The 18,608-nt window shown below is 41.1% G+C and overlaps 2 protein-coding genes across 11 annotated transcripts in view; one reads left to right on the plus strand and one right to left on the minus strand.

The window, feature by feature from the left end:
- Positions 1–10,110, plus strand: part of DOP1A (DOP1 leucine zipper like protein A) — a 59,675-nt gene extending 49,565 nt beyond the window's left edge. For 6 of the 10 annotated variants that reach the window (XM_058834488.1, XM_058834487.1, XM_058834489.1 and 3 more), the window contains 7 exons: positions 549–701; positions 1,961–2,097; positions 3,434–3,489; positions 4,373–4,537; positions 5,431–5,560; positions 7,493–7,552; positions 9,655–10,110. In XM_058834488.1, coding sequence (XP_058690471.1) covers positions 549–701; positions 1,961–2,097; positions 3,434–3,489; positions 4,373–4,537; positions 5,431–5,560; positions 7,493–7,552; positions 9,655–9,960 — 1,007 coding nt within the window. In that variant the 3' untranslated portion in view covers positions 9,961–10,110. Of the gene's footprint in view, positions 1–548; positions 702–1,960; positions 2,101–3,433; positions 3,490–4,372; positions 4,538–5,430; positions 5,561–7,492; positions 7,553–9,654 lie in introns of those variants that run through there. The other 4 variants (XM_058834491.1, XM_058834495.1, XM_058834496.1 and 1 more) reach the window with 2 other exon arrangements.
- A 135-nt stretch (positions 10,111–10,245) lies between these two features.
- PGM3 (phosphoglucomutase 3) lies at positions 10,246–18,478 on the minus strand. Its single transcript, XM_058834497.1, has 13 exons — positions 18,202–18,478; positions 17,709–17,914; positions 16,783–16,967; positions 16,403–16,470; positions 15,954–16,087; positions 15,521–15,716; positions 14,558–14,715; positions 14,159–14,242; positions 13,422–13,520; positions 12,989–13,105; positions 12,719–12,841; positions 11,811–11,984; positions 10,246–11,225 (listed from the first exon to the last, which is right to left on the minus strand). The coding sequence occupies exons 2-13, from the start codon at positions 17,910–17,912 to the stop codon at positions 11,139–11,141; spliced, it is 1,629 nt and encodes a 542-aa protein (XP_058690480.1). The 5' UTR covers positions 17,913–17,914; positions 18,202–18,478; the 3' UTR covers positions 10,246–11,138.
- Positions 18,479–18,608: the final 130 nt, after the last annotated feature.

An 18,608-nucleotide genomic window follows, 5' to 3' on the forward strand; every position in this document is an offset into this window, starting at 1 on the left:
AAATAAATAAAAAAAAAGTACCTTAAAGAAAACACTTGCTCAACATGTATTCTAATTTGATTTATCAAGTATTTTTCATGTTTTCTTTGACTGTTTCTGGAGACCCATAAATAACACGAAGTGAGAGAATTTGATACCATTCTGGTACACAGTGAATTTTGCCTATGCGGCAAAGCTGATTAAGTAGAGTGGGTAGAGATAGTTTTCGGTTGGTTTGGGTTTGAAGATCTGACACTAACTGCTTAAAAAAAAATTTGATTCTGCACATTTGAATTTTCTGAGCATCAATACATGCAAGTTTTATTTAAAAAAAAATAGCTGAACTGTTTCCCAAAAGCCCCTAAATCCAGCCACTATTGTGTATACTTACAGGCTTTCTTTCAACTTTTATTTTGAATTTGTGGTTACAGATTCAAATTGCAAGCCATACATCTTCTTAACATTTGCTTTCAAACCCCATTGTTTAAAGAAAGAGTTATTTGTGCCTTGAAGTGAAGCAGAAGGGAAATTCCTAAGCTCTTGGCTGCACTTTGCCTTTTCTCTTTCAGCACGGGTGGCTGTGGCTCAGAGCAGCTCCCTTAATCTGTTTGCTAACCGAGATGTGGAGCTGGAGCAGCGTGCAATGCTCCTCAAGAGACTCGCCTTTGCCATTTTCAGCAGTGAGATAGACCAATACCAGAAATACCTGCCAGACATACAAGGTCAGTAAATATGTATCATTTAGCAGACTTCTTCCAGTTAACTATGGAATGCTTGTATGACAGAGTAACAGCAGGTTAAATTTTTATCCTGCAATATCAGTGTGTGATAGTGTTTCCATATCTGAAACAAAGTTTCTGCAAATTTTGGTTAAAATGTTTTCAGTGTTAAATGACTGGGAGATAGGCAGATTTTGTAGTTGCCAGTGACTTTAATCCAGGTAATTTCACTGAACCGTCGTTTTATCCCTTGATCAGTATCCTTGGATACCTGCACAATATGTTTTGACATGAACATCTGAAAAACCTCAGTTAGGGATAAACAGGAAAACTGACCTTGACATTTTGAATTATTGACTTCTTTTGCTGGTGTTTTCTCTTGTGTCAAATTTTTCTGTGCTGTTTATCATTGAAGTTTATTTCTTACAATGACCCTTTACTTTAAGTGACTGGGAATGGAAACTGCTTGGATCTTTTTTGTTTAAGATGATGCTAATAATTACAGCAGCAGCTTTTAGATGTATCATCTTTTCATGCCACCAAAGGGACACTTTGGTCTCTTCCTCTATATGGAAAATCAGTTGCATCAACTTTTTTGTTTCATTTGTTCTGTGATCTAATTTTCATATAATTATTTGGCTTGTTGGTTGGTTGTGGTTTTGGTGGTGTTTTGGGGGTGGCTTCAAAATTTTTTTTATTTCCAGTCAAGTCAGTAGCTGAGATTACTATGTTCATGGAATCAGGTGGCTTTACTGGTGTGAACTGCTACATGCATGTGTGTTGGTTTGACTGAAAAATTTCTTTGTGTCTGCTTCTATATATATTGAATGCCTAGAGATGATCATAATTCAATAAAACTGTATCATCCCTTTTTAATTTCTCAGGTACTATGATGGTGCAGTGTTTTAATAACAATAATACATTTGAGCTGTCCAGGCTGTTTTTGTATTGTTTGTAATCTGCTAACTCCTCCTGCTGCAATGGGTGAAACTCTGCATAAGATAAGCCAAGTTCCCAGATGCACTATTGTGTTTATGTAGAGAACTTAACCAAAGCAGTCAACTGCACTGTTTAGAGGTTTCTCTCTTTTGTTCCTTCTTTGGTGGAGTGGTTATTTCTTTATGTTGACAGACTAAAACTAGTAAAGTACTGGAACAGTAACACAGCAGATACTTAAAGTTAATATTTAAAGTACATGAGAGAAGAAAATTCTCACTGTAATTATTTGGAACTGAGGGACCCTTCTTGGCTTTTTGTTTCAGAAAGGCTGGTAGAAAGTCTCCGGTTGCCACAGGTGCCCACTCTTCATTCCCAAGTGTTCCTGTTTTTCAGAGTATTGCTTTTAAGAATGTCTCCACAGCACCTTACCTCACTTTGGCCAACCATGATCACTGAACTGGTGAGTTGTAGGTGTCATTCATTATTTAGAAGACTGATGCACATCTGAGATACAACCTCATTCCTCCTCAAGATTTTTAAGAAAATCTCTTTTAGAGATTGTACAAATAAATGTGCAATGGACACAAATTGAAAGCTGACTTATTTTCATAGTCCTGATGTCTGTTTTTTGTGATGAAATTGGGTATCTGTTGGCTTACACTGTTTCAACTGTTCGGCTGTTTTCTGAATTAAAATTGTGTTTGCTTTCATTGTTCCTTACTGAATCCTAGTTCGATTTCTGTTTATGTATGTACCCTCTCCACCATTCCCACTTCTGCTCTTCTTTTTCAGTGTTTCCTGTTTTTATTTTCCTGGTCATTATTCTTCCAGCAGTGGGGATGAGAATCCATGTATAGGAGTCAGAATCCATTTTATTGGCAGTTGATGGTCATTCAGGTCACATTGTGGCTAAATTTTGTGACTAGATTTATACAAGGCTTGGCTCATATTTCTTCTTTCTCATTTTACTCTTCATAACAAAACAGTAAAAATATCTGTTTCCTGAGCTTCTACCTGCAGAATCTCCTGTGCTGGCTGTTAAGCACACTCTTTTGGGTTTCAGCTTTGGCAGTGGGAATGGAAGAGAGTGGTTGGTGCATGCTGTCATCCATTCAGCCTGTTATTCAAGGTGTTCCCAAGGGACTGAATAACAGAGGGAGAAAACCAGAATCATTTCTGTGATTGTTTTCAATCTGCAGGCACCTAACCTAGCCCTTGAATAACCACAGATCCAAGAAAGGGAAGGAGAAAAGCTATATAAAGTATCCTAAAGTGTGTTGTTTTAGCAATAAATGTATGTTATTTTAAGCCTGTCAATAGTATAAATACTAGAAAATCCATTCTATTCAGTGTGGTCTTCTGATTCCTGTGCTGTCCTCTAGCCTTTACACAAGTTTACAACAGTTCTGGAGCTACTTTCAGTTAGCAGGACTGGGTGATGCTCCTGGGAATTCACACTCAGGAATGTGAATTCAATCAGGCTCAGGCCTGACTGCTCCATTAAATGATTCTTTATTCTCATTTTGTTTAGTTCTTGCTTTCTTTCTAGGCAGTGGAGGGGATTAGCCATTGAGAGCTTTCCTGACCTTGAAAGAGACAGTTCCTTGTTGCCTTTGTGTTATTCGGGTTATATATAAGGAATGAAAGAGCTTTAGGGTGCCAGTGTCCACTCATACAGGAGAGGAAATAAAGCTCCATACCATTTGTCTAAGGCTTATTACTCAGGCTTTCCTATAGTGTTTTCCCAAGTCACAGTCCATTAAAAATGGGATTAAAATGTAACATTTGATCTTCAGGTGCAAGTGTTTTTACTGATGGAACAGGAGCTCACTGCTGATGAAGACATTTCCAGGTAAATGTATGAATTTCCTGCTTAACTTTATAAAAATCCCTTGGTATGCTGATAGGGAGTTGTGTCGTTCTTGAAAATAATTTGTCTTTGAACAAATTAAATCCTTCTTTAAGAGAACAACAAGTAAAGGGTAGTTCAGTCTGACTGCAATACCAGGAACAGACTGTTCAGGACAAAACAAAAGAATTCCTGCTGTCAGATTGCTCATAAATCACTAAGGGAAATTACACAATACAAGTGTCCAAGTTCTTAGAGTGTCCACTTGAAAAAAATGCACTACTGCTGCAGTTAAATTATGCATGGCATGACTTACACCTTTTCTGTGTCATACACTTATTCTAAATAAGACTGATGCACTTTTTTTTGGTCTAAATAAAACCATAGTTTCTTCTCACATTAGAAAAGTGAGGTAGATAATTTTTCTTGTTTTGTTATCCATTTTTATCTCATCTATTTTCTGTACAGTGTGATACAATTTCAGTCAATGCTAGCAGCAGAGGCAGATTTCTCAAAAGAGCCAGAGTTATTTGCCCAAATTTTGCTCACTTTTTTCCTAGGTTCTCTTTGGTTTTTTTGGAGAGTTTTTCCCTCAAATAAAGTAATATCAACGTGACTGACAATTTAAAATTTCCTCATAACTGGAATATCTGGGAATAAGATACAGGAATGCTACACATTCTTTATATATTGAGGTTTTATCACATATATATATACACATATAGAACTGCATTCATGGCACAGACTTGTGCTTGGATTCGATTTATGGATTCAGAATTATGCTGGTATATAAAGTTCTGTGTTTGTAAAATCAAGTAAGAAAAATAAAGTTTTCATTGTGGCAGAAGGTTGTTATGACTCACCTACCTTCTATAATATATTTTAGAACTTCTGGCCCATCTGTTGCTGGTTTGGAGACAACTTACACAGGTGGCAATGGTTTTTCCACATCCTACAACAGCCAGAGGTGGTTGAACCTGTATTTATCTGCTTGCAAATTTCTGGACTTGGCTCTAGCTTTACCATCTGAAAACTTGCCTCAGTTTCAGATGTGAGTAGAAAACATTGTTGTTTAAGTTTTTGGGTGATTTTCCATGCCTATTGATAAAATTCTAGTGTATAAAAGCCTTTGGTTTTCTGTTTCCTTTCTTCCTTTGGACTTCAGCCAGGGCAGCCCATAGTTCATTCCCTCACAGTATCTGAGTGGCCCCCAGGGCAAAAGATGTTGCATATCAAATTAGTTCAAGCTGGTTTGATTTAGCCTGTAGCGAGATTTGCCATAATTGAGAGATGATCAGTAGCAGTGATTTATTCAAGCATTTTATTTTTAAAGTACTTTGTTGCAGTAATGCCTAAGAACTCAAAATACACCCACCCATCTCAGTGAGTAATGCATGAGATCAGAGGACTGCATGTCATCTCAGCATGACTCCCCTAATTTACTCTTGCATACTGTCTGGAAGATGTGGCAACAAACCTTCAAAAGGGGATCCCATAGGCTTTTATTGGTCAGTAGTGGGCATGCATACAAACTGCTTCCTCAGTGCCTCTGCAATCCCATTCCATTGGAAAAAAATGAATGCAAAACAATTGGCATTTGCTGGAGATCTTGGGAATGAGAGGCCACAAAGGACAAAAGAAAGTATCATGTTTCTTCCTTTACACTGCATACTGGTGACTGTGAGGGCTGCTGCTCTGGCACAGTTCTCACGTGGGTTAGAAGCTAGAAGTGCACACACTGTGTCAGGCTGTGCCCTGTAGTGTTTCTAAATCTAATGTTGAAGGTTTTTTTCATTTATTTATTTTTGTGAGGATTGGCTTGGGTTTCTCTTTTCCTCCTTCCTTCTCTGATACTTCATCAGATTTCCTAATCCATTTATATTTTTGATTGGTCAGAAAGCATGTTCAGTACAAGTAATGTCTGCTTGTGTTATCTCATGGCAGGTATCGTTGGGCTTTTATTCCAGAAGCATCAGATGACTCAGGCTTGGAAGTACGAAGACAAGGAACACATCAGAGGGAATTCAAACCCTATGTGGTGCGTCTGGCAAAGCTGCTGCGAAAAAAAGCAAAGGTATCTTGCTTTTTTCTTTTGCTTTACATTGAGAAGTTTCATGTACAGTAACTCACAGCAGTGTTTGGGTTTGTATACTTCAATTTTTTTTAACAATGAAGAATGGAAAAGATTTTTTCTGGTGTAGGAGATTCCAGCTGGAGTAATCTCAAGTCAACATCGAGCAAAAACCACATGTAAGTATAGAAAACAAACAAGTCAAGCAAACAAAAAAAAAAAACAAAGCCCAAACCAAACAAAAAAATCCCAAAATTAATCATACATAAAACATAAAAATTCATAACCTGCTATGATCAACATGGTTATGATCAGACTTTGGATTTCTAAATGAAAAGTATTATTTAATTAAAAAGTAAAATATGCTCCATTATCTAATATATTTTAACATAAAATCATTTTCAGATAGCCAGTCATATATGTAGATACTACTCTGACTACTTACTTTTTGAACTAGAAAACCAGTTTTGTTAATAATAATCAAATATTTTATAATGTGTTGTATTCCTAAACATAGCAGAACTGAGTGTTGAGACTGAGCAGAGGCTGTGATGAATGAAAGAAAGCAGAGATCAGTAGAAACAGTTCTGGGGAAATCTTGGCTGCGCAATTTGTAGAGTGGGAGCAGGATTAGGATTGTCATAATGCTGGTACGTGGGATGTATTAAACCCCCAGTTTTGGGGTTGGAGGCCTGATCTGCAGATGAAGCTGAAGGAAGCTGGCCAAGCCCTGTCCTACATCTGCCACAAAGTAAGAACATTGCTGTCAGATATTTTGCTGCTCCTGCTGTGAGGACAGAGCCCTCTTGGACCAGCAGTTCACTGGGAAATGTCGATAGGTGAGCCAGGGAAGCAGGGAGGAAGTGCAAACCCATATGGGAGAAAGTTTTGAAGCTTTATTCTCAGGTTTCTTTCTGAATAGATGTCTTTGTCAGGACTGTAACACTGGCAGCTTGCTATAGCTACTGCATTTACAGTCTCAAATGTCTTCAGTGAGTAAAGGAACTACTGCTGAGATACAAGTGACTACATTAAATTTAGTAATAACTTAGTTGCAGGCAAATCTGAGCTATTGAAGCAAGGCCCACTATTATGGGGAATAAAACTAGTATCTGAAGCATATCTGCATTTTGCATTTTATCATTTTTGAACCCTGAAGATGAAACTAAATTTCTCTTCTTGCATGTATAAAGGAGTAATGAGTTTAAACTGCCTGCTCCTCAGGCATAGCCTCTAACCCTGGTGTTCAATGTAGTATCTGTTAGAAAGTTTTCACACTCCAAGTAATCTCTGTGCATGAATTTATACATCATGTGTGATTTATAAATATACATGCTGCTGGTAAGTACTGTATGCTGAGATAGATGCCTGAAGTCAGGACTCCCACAGTCTGCTTCAAGAATTCAGAAAACTTCCTGGAATTTCTGGAACCTCTTAGTCATGGCAGCAGTTGCACACTGAACCATAGGCAGGTGTATGACGATGAGATAAACATGAGATTATGAATATTGACTTCAGGCTATTTCTTCTTTATGCAGAGGAGAATACTATTACATATAGCTGTGGGTTTTTCTTGGAAAATAATTGAGAAAAATGGAGTGGATCCTTATTTTCCTTCAGGGCACTCTGACTCATGTTTAGATTCATGTAGTATGGGGTTGCTCAAGCTCTGTTATCTGAAAGAAACATGCTTAAAAACCTCCTTTGACAGTGCTGGAAATAAACAGAGGCACTAAATGGCAGTGCTGGTTTTGTCTAGTAGTGTCTTGGCCATACTAGCTGGAGTCTGCCATTTCTGGATCACGGACTTCTCGGGGCGGGTGATTTTTCTAGCTGAAGCACAGCACCCAGCCAAGCAACTGCACGGCCTTCACGGCAAAGTATTCTCTTCATATATGAAATGCAGTCTGAAAGTTCTCCTCTTTCCTTCCACAGGACAAACAGGAGGACTTTAAGACGGTGGTTTTGGAGGGAATGGAGATGGCCAAGCATCAGGTGAGGGTGGCCTTTGATGCTTGAGTTGTGAAACAAGCTTGCCATAATAATACCATCACCTCAAGGCCCCAAACACTATTTAGCATTCATTAAGAACTAAGAGATCAGATTTGTTATAGAACAAAGCTGAGAGAATTTTGAGGTATAAGAACCCTTATTTTACAGAGAACATTAATTTTTTTAAAAAAGGGAGTTTTTAAGTTAGTTTCCTGTACAAAATAGATTACAAAAAGCTGATGTTAGTTCTATTAAGAATTATGATTGCAAATCATGATAAAATTAAATTGTAAAATAATTTTTCTCAGGTGTAAAACACACAGTCCGTGATTGGTCTCCATCAAATTAACCGTCATTTTAAGCATCTGTGGAATTAGTGGTGTTTGCTCAGCCAGTGCTGCCATGAGGAAATGGCTTGGATGGGTTGTATTTCATTGCTCAGAGTTGGAATTGGCACATGCAGCCCATCTGGTTGGCTGCTTTGCTGGGGGCACATCCTGCTCACCACTGGGTAATGCTAAGCATGGTACAGAAGCAGTATGGAGAAACTTCTCTGTGAATACAATGAGAAGTTTTTTAAATAGCTAGAGTTTAGCTGGAGCTAGTAGAGTTTCTCTAGTTTCTCAGTTTCATTTAAAGAAGGAGGCATCAACAACTCCTTTTGTGTTGGAAATTCAGTCTTCCCTTTGCTGTGGTTCAATGTGAGCCTTTCTTTTCAGAAGACTTGTAAAGCTAAAATAGTGATCTTCTGTGGCAGGGAGCCAAGCCACCAGCTACATTCATACTGAATTTAAACCTAATTGGGGTTTGCAAAATGGGTGCCCTCTAGGCTTCTCAATTGCAGGATAGTTGCTTCATTTAAAGGGCAAAACCTGTATTTGTTCAAGTATCATGTCTTGCAAAAATCTATTTGTTCAAAGGCTGTGCAATCAGTGATCCTTACCTTATGCTCTGTTCCCACTGCTCTCCTTTCCCCTTCATTCTTCTGTCATTACAAAGTGCCCCCCCTGCCTCAGCCACAGGCACTACCAGGGCAGTGGGACACAGGTGGGACAGGGGTGGATCCACAGGTGGCTCTTTTTGGTGAGGCCTTTGTGCTTCTTCTCTCCTTCTTTGCAGAATAAAATCCAGTACTGCTGGAATTCTAGTTTGTGGTAGAAGCTCTGTGAACTGGTTTGTCAGTAACAGTACAAACAAGGTGTTTCTAGCGGTGATAGTACCTTACTGTCTAGATTTGAGTGTGGTTTTTGACTCAGAGATAAAGGAAATGGGAAAGAACCTGGACGTTGGTGCTCAGGTATTTCAGTATACAGATATTTAAGGCAGCTCTAAGCAGGGTTACAGCAGTGTGTTGCTGCTGGTGAGCATCTGGTGTGTGACTGCTGCCTTTGCTTGTGGGGTTCCCGAAATTCTTTCCTTTGACATTCCCCCATGAAATGGAAGGAACGTAATAACGGAGTCCTTCTGAGAATACACAAGGAATAACTGAGCCATTTTCCTTTGAGAACAACTTCAAGTGTTTCTTGGAATGTCCATGTGTGTTATTTGTGATACTAAAAATAGCACTGCTTTTTGCTCTTCCCAAGAACTCTGAACTCGAGCTGCAAAGTGAAAAGGCTTTGTATCTATTTTAACCTCCTCTGGGGTTATTGTCACTGATGCTGGCAGTATCAGCTAACGAAGTGTGCGTGTGTCACCAGAGAGAAGCTGAAGTAGCTCACAACTTCCAGCTATCATCAACTTGGGCCATTTGTGTTGCCCACAGGGTGCTGCCTGGGAGCAGCTCAACAGGGCTGCATGGTGGGGGCTGCCTTGCTTTGGGACAGCCCTGGGCTTGAGGTGTTGGACTCAAATGCCCACTGCAACTCTTCCATTAGCATCAGCTGACTGCCATTTGTCCACTAACAGCCACTGCCTCTACAGGGCATGGTGAGGGAGAGCAGAGGAACTACTTTGGAAGCTACACTTCAGCATTGGTGTGTTTTGTGGCTAGAACAAATATTTCTGGACTTTAGAAAAGTACCATATTATACATCAGTCTTCCATTTTCACCTGTGTTTTTCCTGTTTTGTCCTGTATTATTTCCTATGTCTCTGTATTTGCAGAAAAACCCGGAGGAGGATGGCTCAGGTAAAACACTAAACTGGGAACCAGGTCACTTGCTTTTAACCATCTACACTGTTCGCAGCATTGAGCAGCTCTTGCCTTTCTTCAATGTACTCAGCCAAGTTTTTAACAGCAAAGTCACAAGCAGATGTGTTGGACACTCAGGGAGCCCTGTCCTTTACCCCAACTGTTTTCCAAGTAAGGACATAAAAATGGAGAACCTCAAGACCTTCTCCAGCAAAGCAAGACAGAAGATAGAAGAAATGGTTGAGAAGGATTTTCTTGAAGGCATCATAAAATCATGAACCAAACTGGTACTACTCAGCCTATATGTAGTGTAACTATCTAAATGAAATACTCTATCTTTCCCAGTTGTATAGTATTCTTTTCTTATTTTGTATGTAATGAAATACTTAATGTTGTATTTAAGTTAAATATTTGTAAATAAGAGAAGTTCTGGATGTGGCCTGAATCAAGTTTAAATATTGGTGGCTCATATTGATTATAGTGCCTACTATTTACAGTAAATGTTTTGTTGTCTTGAGTTCTGTCTTTAAAAAAAAAAAATGAAAAAAATTACAAGGTGCACATTTTTTCAATTTGTTTCCAGTTTATTTTTATCTTTTTTTTTTTTTTTTGTAAGATCTATTGGAACTTGTGCTTATTTAATAACCTGTAAAATGCTATTATGGCAGGAGGTAATACAGGACTACAATGAACTGTTTGTCAGAGGTAGACACCCTGAACCAAAGTATGCCAAGGAGGATACTTGGTGTGTTTAAAACATTGCATCCTGTTGGCCCAGCCCCTTCGTGGTGCTGGGGAGCAGTTAAGGCCACAGAAGACAAACCTGTCTCTGTCCCTTCCCTCTCAAGTGTGATTTTAAATACTATTACTGCAAATCACTTTCTTAACAATGTCATAAAGTTTCTAATGAGGATAATATTGCAATAATAGATTATTATTTGCAAATATGCTTTTTCATTATATTGTTTCCCCCTCAAAATGAGGTGAACTGAATCTGAAGACCTAGTGACAGCCTCTGTCTTACACTGTTTGCCCACAGATGATTGGGCTACTGGGGATGGGGATGATGATTCTGCAGCAGCCACTGTGAGCAGTCACAGCAGAACTCCAGTCATGCAGCCATGGCCAATGCTCTGAGGGTATGGGTGTTGGATTTCAGGCACAATGTGACAGTGAACCAAGCCGGGGCAGGGAGGGGCAGAATTCCTTCTGGATATGGCCATGGCTTGTCAAACTTGAGTTAGACAAACTTGAGGAGGGGAATACTCAACAGCAAGAGCATCTCGTTAAGAGGTAAGTTGCTAAAGGAGGTTAAGAATAAGCAGAGTAATATTCCACTCAGTCCTGATCAATCCTTGCTACTCCCAGGAAAGGTTGATTCTGTGCACAGCAGCATATGGTAAAAAAAGTAATATTAAAAGATAAGGGAAGTTGTGTGTGCTTTAACTGCCATTCATTATATAGGTTGGGGTGGTGCTCCTTTTCCACCAGCAAGATGGAAAACAGCCAGGCTCACTTCATGGGCGAGTGCATCTGCATTCTCCTGTGGAATGTTGGAAAAGTTAGTTATGCTGCTGTCAGCACAAGAAGAATAGAGCAAATATGTGCTATTAAGGCAAGCATTTTCCTGCAAATGCTGTGTTCCCTATATTGCTCCATAAGCCACTGCCATCATGCTGGTAGGAGCATGTGAAGTGGGGAGAGCAAGACCACTGCTTTTGCTGTCACCTTTAAGTTCAGATCTGGACTAATTTAACAGCAGCCAGAATTTTTTTTTTCTGTCTTGCCTCTTATGAAATTGTGTAGTTAAAGGCTGCTTTGGTAACTTTCTTCTTAACCCCGAGCTCGCAGAAGGCTGGTTGTCTTTTCAAAATCATCTGGTGTTAAATCTGCCTTTATAAACATTTATATTTTCCTTTTGAAGATGAACATTGAGAACATTAAACATTACTTTTCTAAATAAAAGAAAATCCAAAGTGACTTCTTGTGATCACAGTCTTTTTTCCAAACTTAGCATTTGTTAAACGTGATTAAATGACAAGTATGGAAGCAGATTTCTTTCATGACCCCCTGCTGGGCAGATTGTTTTATGTGAAGAAGCCCACTCATAAATGATTCAAGCTCTGACCTGTGTGTCTGCTTCAGCATAGATTCTGACGACGTCCTCTGTTCCTGATGGGCGGACAAACGCCCGGGACAGTCTGTACTTCTTTACAAGGGCATCGATTTTCTCCTGTAGCCCTGGAGGCGTCAGCGCTCGCCTTTCTGCATCCGTTGTGTCAATAACGCGCCTGTCTGCAACCTGTGGCATCAGAAACAGTATAAGACAGAAATTCAGGGTTGGATATGTTGTGCTGTCTGGAGAAGAGTTCGGTTTGGGAGCCAATAAAGGGCTGCTGGAACACTTGGGGTCCCTGGAATCCTTGCAGCATCTGTTAACCAAGTCTTTAGAAGCTCCAGCTGCTCAGTTCAAAAAGGTCAGTTCTGAACATGCCTTCTTGGTCAGCTTGAAGTGAAGCTACAGCTTTTTCCCAGTAGATCGGACACTTGTTTCCTCCAGTTCCTTTAGAGCCCAGAGCTTCCTTACTGTGTTTAAGAGAATGCTGCCACACGGCACCTTCTGCTGAAGCTCTTTGTCTGAATATTGGAAAGTATACAGAAGCAAGAGCTTGAACATTCAAGATAGACAAAGTGGCACAGCAAGAAAAATCCAGCTGCCCAGCAGGCAGACACCTTAGAAAACCACGATTTTTCTAATTGGAAAGTTAAAATTTCTTCTTAAGTTAACATTTAAAGAGATTTGGTCAGGTTTTTCCATTTAGCATAGTTGGCTATTATTTAATCTTTTTTAAAGTTGTATTTCTATTTTAGTCCAAGTCCCTCCTCTGGGGTTTTCCCCCAGCTTCTTTGGCCTATTTCTGCCCTTTCATGGTCCGTTTCAGCTTTAAAATAAAGCTTTATCAAAATCTGTGCAGGCCCTGTGAGCAGGGCCCTCAGAGGCTGCTGTGGCCTGAGCCAGCGTGGCTGGTAACTCACCTGGACCTTGAGCAGCCGATTGGGAAGGTCGGCATAGAGGGCGTCCCACTGCTGCACAGTCAGACCCTTCAGAGCCAGGATTGCTTCAATAACTAGCATGTCTGAGACAGCATCGCCAACAGTCTGCCAACAGGGAGGGAAAAACACTGCAGCAGTGAAGACAGGGAGGCAGGATTTCATCAGGAACCTTCCAGCAGTCTCCAGCCTGCCAGGAGCTCACGAACTTGGCTAACCCTGCCAACACCGTGATTAAGTTCTCTCAGTTTTTACCTGATTAATCAGGTCAATCATGTTTTCAAGCATCATTGCTGCTTCTCTTTTTTCATCATCTTTCTCCTCTTTTACCAGTTGTCGTATTTTAGTTTCAGCAGCTTTACTAAACAGCACCTAGAAGAAAAAGGTGAGTACTTGTCAAGATGAAGCCAGGATATATGCAGTAGTGAGGACAAAACTTTTAGCATCTAACTCAAATAGCCATCATTAATGTTTGCTACCATGAATTTCCATCCCTCCATAAAGCACAGAGGAGCTGGTAGCAATGCTGTGATAAAGACAGAAGGAGTAAACAAGTTTATTTTCAAACAAGGAGAAAAAGTTTCATTTATAAAACTAAGCAGAGAGTGAAAAGACTTACTTCTCTAGGTAGTTTAGCTGAAATTTTGTACATAGTGGCTGATCATATGGATTACATGCTCATACTTACTGTGCCATGTCCATTTGCCTCAAAATAAACACCCACATCAAACTCCTGGGCCTTGTGGTGCAAGTGTTTCACTCCTGTTTTGACACAGTGCACAGGTACCTGCAGCCCAAGGGTGTGCAGAGAATGACAACAAGGTTACAGACTCTCCTCAGCTGCCTGGAACTGAGCACCAACCTGCAAGGACTGTTGCAATCTAACTCATGTTTTGTGGCCACTGAGGCCCCAGAGCCAAAATGCCCCACTATTTCTGCTGACCCAAGTAAAGATTTCATTTATTCCTGTGTAAATAAAGGCTAATTAAAGAAATAAAGAAATAAACTCCAAACCTAGAAAAATCCAATTTAGTTTATAGCTTCAGGGAACACACTAGATTCACATACAGAAATACCTTCTCTCAATTCCCTAACATTTAGCTTGCTGCAGGAAATGAAACAATCAGTGTCAAAGTATCAAGGAGCCTTTACTGACACTCACTTGGTTGCAAAGATATAAAGTCCTCATTTTGTTTAAGTACCAAGGGATGTCATTAAACATTTTTTTAATTAATAAAAGCTGACTAGAACTTTTTAAGCTCTGCTCTTTTGCATCTCTCCTTTGCCACCAAGAATTTAGTCACTACTGGAGGTTTGAAAGAGTAATTTATTTTTGCTTAATTTTAATTTTCCTAGTAATCATATTACAGTAGAATTTAGTTTAAAATAAATGTAAACTACCCAGAAAAAAACCACAGAGAATACCTTCAGTGTTTCCTGGAGGTAGCGTGTTGAATTCCCATTGGCATAAGCTGTTTGTACCACTGCCATCTTGAAGTTCTGTTTCACCTAGGCAAACGAACAAGCCAAGTTTTACTGTCCAATAGGCACATAGCCAAACAAAAAGGATAAATGGGAAGATAATTGAACTATTAAATGTAAAATTAAAACTCCTGGGTACCAGAGGGAGGCACCAGCTTACTGAGAGCTTCTGTATGTTTAAAACATGAATTCTGTTCAAGTAAGGTACAGGACTGATCTGTTTTTAAAGATGGTCCACTTTAGGTAGATGTAGAGAGACCACATACCAAGCAACACACCTTCCTTAGAATATTTTATACTTTACAAATGAAGATACCAGCATTCATTTCATATGTCAGTTACCTTAGCAAGAAGTTCTTTTAGGAAGATACTAATTAAAGTTGCTATTTTATCTCCATCAATCAGGTGAAAATGGCCAGCTGTGTCCTTATAATAATAAACAATTCTATCTGCATCACCATCAAATGAGCAGCATCTCTCATTGGGCTTCATGTCCAGCCCTAGTGCACAGAGTTACAAATGCAAGTTAAAGACAGGAAAAGAAACAAAATCAGGTCATTTGTTTCAGTGAGTGATTATGAAAACACATCTTTTCAGAGCACAGTTTTGCATACAAATTACTCAGGCACAGTTAAGCCAGGATCCAGACATGAGGAACAAGCATCCATTCCCAGCAGGTACTGCCACTGTGCTGCTCCCAGCACTGCACTTCTCCAGGACACAACCAGCGTGGGAAGGGGAAGCAACACCATATCTTGGTGTTCAGATTTGGCCAGCAGCTGCAGTGAGAGGGCAGCAGTCCAATGGAGAACTCAGTTTAGCCTCATATCCAAACCAGCCTGCTCTCCCAGTTCTGGGGTTTTCTTTTATACAATTCTCAGAAAACTGACTGAAATAATTTCCTCACTGGTTTATGTCAATGAGTCAGCCTGCTGGCACGTAGCTGTTAATTAACCCAGCCCTTCTGCAGGAACCCGGAAAAGTGTTTCTTCATAATACAAAGTGGTGTAAAATAAATAACACTAAGCCAGTCCTGACTGATCTTTGGACTCCACCAGCTTAATGTTCAGAAGAGACTGTCAAACATATTTCAGCCAGGAGAGAGATACTGTGCTCCTCCGAGCAGTTCAGACAAACACAGAGATGTGCCAAACCTGGCCACGCTATTCCCTCTTTCTGTTGCAAAAGGAGAACCATTCATGCAGTCCCTTCGTAGGAAACAGGGAGCTTCACTTACCCAACAGTGTGAACCCTTGCCAGACCGTGCAGAGGAGGGAAAGCAATATGAAATTACTGACTGCATACCTCCAGGTGGTTTCTGGTGAACTTTCACAAAATCTGCGCCGCATAAGTGATTGAGTTTCTCCTTGGTTCCATCATTATATATGTGAATTAGCACCTCTTGTGGAAAGTAGGGCTTCATTTCTGATAGTTTCAGGGCTCCTATTCCATTGGCACAGTCAATCTTCAGGTGCCTTTGACTCTCTCCGGAGCAGTGAGACTTAGTGCAAGGGAAAAAGGGGCAAAGTGAACTCTTACCCTAGAGAAACCACACCTAGAGCATGCTGAATTAGAAACTTCAGAGCACAGTTTTGCATACAAATGACTCAGGCACAGTTAAGCCAGGATCCAGACACAAGGCACAAGCATCCATCCCCAACAGGTTAACAAACAGGCTAACAAACAGAAGAGATTAATTTTGTACATTTGCATGAAGAAGACAACACCTGCTATTCACCTGTTTCATCAGTTCCATAAAAGCTTTGGACAGTTTTTCATAATAACCTTCCAGTGTTGCTTTTCCATAGTGCCCTTGGGTGTTTTGACAGCAGACCATGTAATGGAGCTGTGGTGTTGTCACCAGACCATAATCTAAGTGTGAAAAAAAGGAACAATATTCAGAATAGAATCGCAAACTAATTGTTGCTTAAAAGTTGTACAGTAAACAGACAAATGCAGTACAGGAAACACATATGAATATTTTCAAGTTGTCTCATGAAAACACAACTTTCCCCTGCCCTGCCTTGCATTAAAGCCATACAACCACCCTGAAACAAGATTGTTACAAGCAAGGATGGAAAAGTGCTGGGCTGTTGCTTTAGGGCTGTATAAAGGAGTCACATTTACATTAAAAAAAAAAAACAACAAAACTTGAAATGAGATCAGAATTGCAGAAGTGTAACCTACCATGGTACTGACCACCTAGAACCTGGATACCATCTATAACTGACTGGGACAGCTTCTCGCTGCTTGGCCTGGAAAACAACAAGTACAGCTGATAACCTTGGCAAAGGCATTTACCTATGGACTTGGGAAGGAAGCACATGTGGAAGGCTCTACAAGCTCCCTGTCAGAAGATTTAGACTCACTGTGAAGAAATCCAAACCTTTTTGTGTTGTAGGCAATTCCCAATAAAAGCCAGTTTGAAAGCAAACACCCCCAGGGATTGCAAACACATGTAAAGTGCTGGACACAGGTGGACATCACACAGTACCCACACAATTCCCCTGAATGCAGCACTGGTATTTCCATAAGAGCAGGATATATCTATAGCCTTTTGTCATTACCTGGTGTCTCTACCAATAAAAACTGATGCATCTTTGTGGAGGTTCACTGCTGCTTTTTGGCAGATTTCCATTATCACTTTCTGCAATTCTTGCTCCTCTGCATTTGCTAGTTGTGTGGCATACTCTTCCCAGGAAGGGTGCAGCATTTCTCCAAGAGGATCCACCAGCTTTACACCATTGTCTTCCTTAGCAGAAAAAAAAAAAGAACAAAAAATAGTAACTCTAAAAGTGGGGAATTAATAAAACTTCTTTGAAGAGGCAACACATGGTTCAGTCACATTGCTTCTTTAAGAGTTGAGAACTTCAGGGATGCAATAGCTTAGATGTTTATTTAAACCTTCAACAAGCTCCTAAAGAAGCATATAACATATAACATATAACATATAACATATAACATATAACATATGTATATGTAACAAGCAGACTGAATAACCAACTCTTTCTCCCTTATAATTTCGGTATGAAATTCATTTGACATTAAAATTACATAAGGGGAGATTCCAATAACCTTCAGTTCTCCACAGCAGCAGTCTAAAGTCTAAATGCCTGATTTGTAATAGCTGCATTTGCATGTTTATTTTTAAAATGTACAGATTTTACTCAAAGGTTCTTCTCAAGGTTACTCCTAGCTTCTCAACATTAGGAAGTTACATTGCAACACGAAATGTTTCCTATGTTACACCATTTCCAGGTGAGAAAAAGTCCTGCTTCTGTGTAGAGGGGAAAGATAACTTCAGACGAATCAGAGATCATATTTACAGGAAGCAGGCTGAATCTTTAAGCAGGTCCAAGTGTCCTCAGGATCTGGTCCTTCAGTGCTACGATGAGCTTTGATTCCAACAACTTGATCACATCTTTCCACCCTTCTACCAGAACACATCATTCCACCGAACTGGTCACATGCTCAAGGAAAGGGCAGTTCTTACTTCAGGGTTGTGAGACGCTGTAACCATGATGCCAATGGTCGCTGTCACTGCTTTGGACCTGAGGATCGCCAGGAGGCCCATGCGGAACACGATGTGATCCAGCTGCTCGGCCTTGGTGCGGAATCCAGCGGTGCCATACTGCAGGGTCAGCCCGGCAGGCTTGGGGTGCAATGCCGAGTACTTCCTAAGAGCTTCAGCATCCATTTCTAGAGAGGGAAGCAACACAGATGGAAGTGAGAGAAGATGAGTCGCTGTAATCAGTTTCACCTTCTGAAGGCTGCGGGTGCCTCAAAGCGCTGCCATCAATCCCTTGGCGGGACCGCAGGGGGACCAGGACCAGGGAAGGAGTCTCTACATTCCCTGGAGAGCACCGGATAAACAGAGCGTGATCAGATATAAGCACATCCCGCGGGGACCAGGCGAGCCACGATTCCCAGTCGGCTGGATCCAGGGATCCTGACAGGTTCGGGCAGCGGAGCTTCCCGTTTCTCACCGTGACATCAGCCGCGGCTCCATACACTGATTTCCGAGCCCAAAAGCAGCGCGTCCTGCCTCCCCAGGCGCTGGCAGGGAAGCCCCCAGCGCTGTCCCCGGGATGCTGCCCCCGGGCGGCGGCTCCGAGCGGACCGGCAGACGGACACAGGCCGGGCGGGCGGGGCCAGCCGGACACGCGGCTCCCGGCACAGCTGCTTCCCTCGGGACCCCGCGGCGATGGCTCCCGGACGCACCGGCTGGGGGGGTCGGGATGGCTGGATGGGATGGCTGGCTGGGCTGGGATGGGATGGCTGGGCTGGGCTGGGATGGCTGGGCTGGGATGGGTGGGACGCGATCCCGCCTGAGCCGCCGCCGCGCGCCCCTCACGGAGCCGGCGCGGCCCCGCCCACTCGCGGCGGAACTGAC

This window comes from Poecile atricapillus, chromosome 3, assembly GCF_030490865.1.
Source record: "Poecile atricapillus isolate bPoeAtr1 chromosome 3, bPoeAtr1.hap1, whole genome shotgun sequence".
Taxonomy (NCBI): Eukaryota; Metazoa; Chordata; class Aves; order Passeriformes; family Paridae; genus Poecile; species Poecile atricapillus.

What these genes read in the sequence shown, in the direction of transcription:
- PGM3 (XM_058834497.1), bottom strand. Translation starts at nt 17,912, where the DNA reads ATGGATGCTGAAGCTCTTAGGAAGTACTCGGCATTGCACCCCAAGCCT. An exon ending in TCACCAGAAACCACCTGGAG is followed by an intron (nt 14,716 to 15,520) that starts GTATGCAGTCAG and finishes TCTGTGCACTAG; the next exon opens with GGCTGGACATGAAGCCCAAT. An exon ending in ATGCTGAAGCAGACACACAG is followed by an intron (nt 11,226 to 11,810) that starts GTCAGAGCTTGA and finishes AACATTCCACAG; the next exon opens with GAGAATGCAGATGCACTCGC.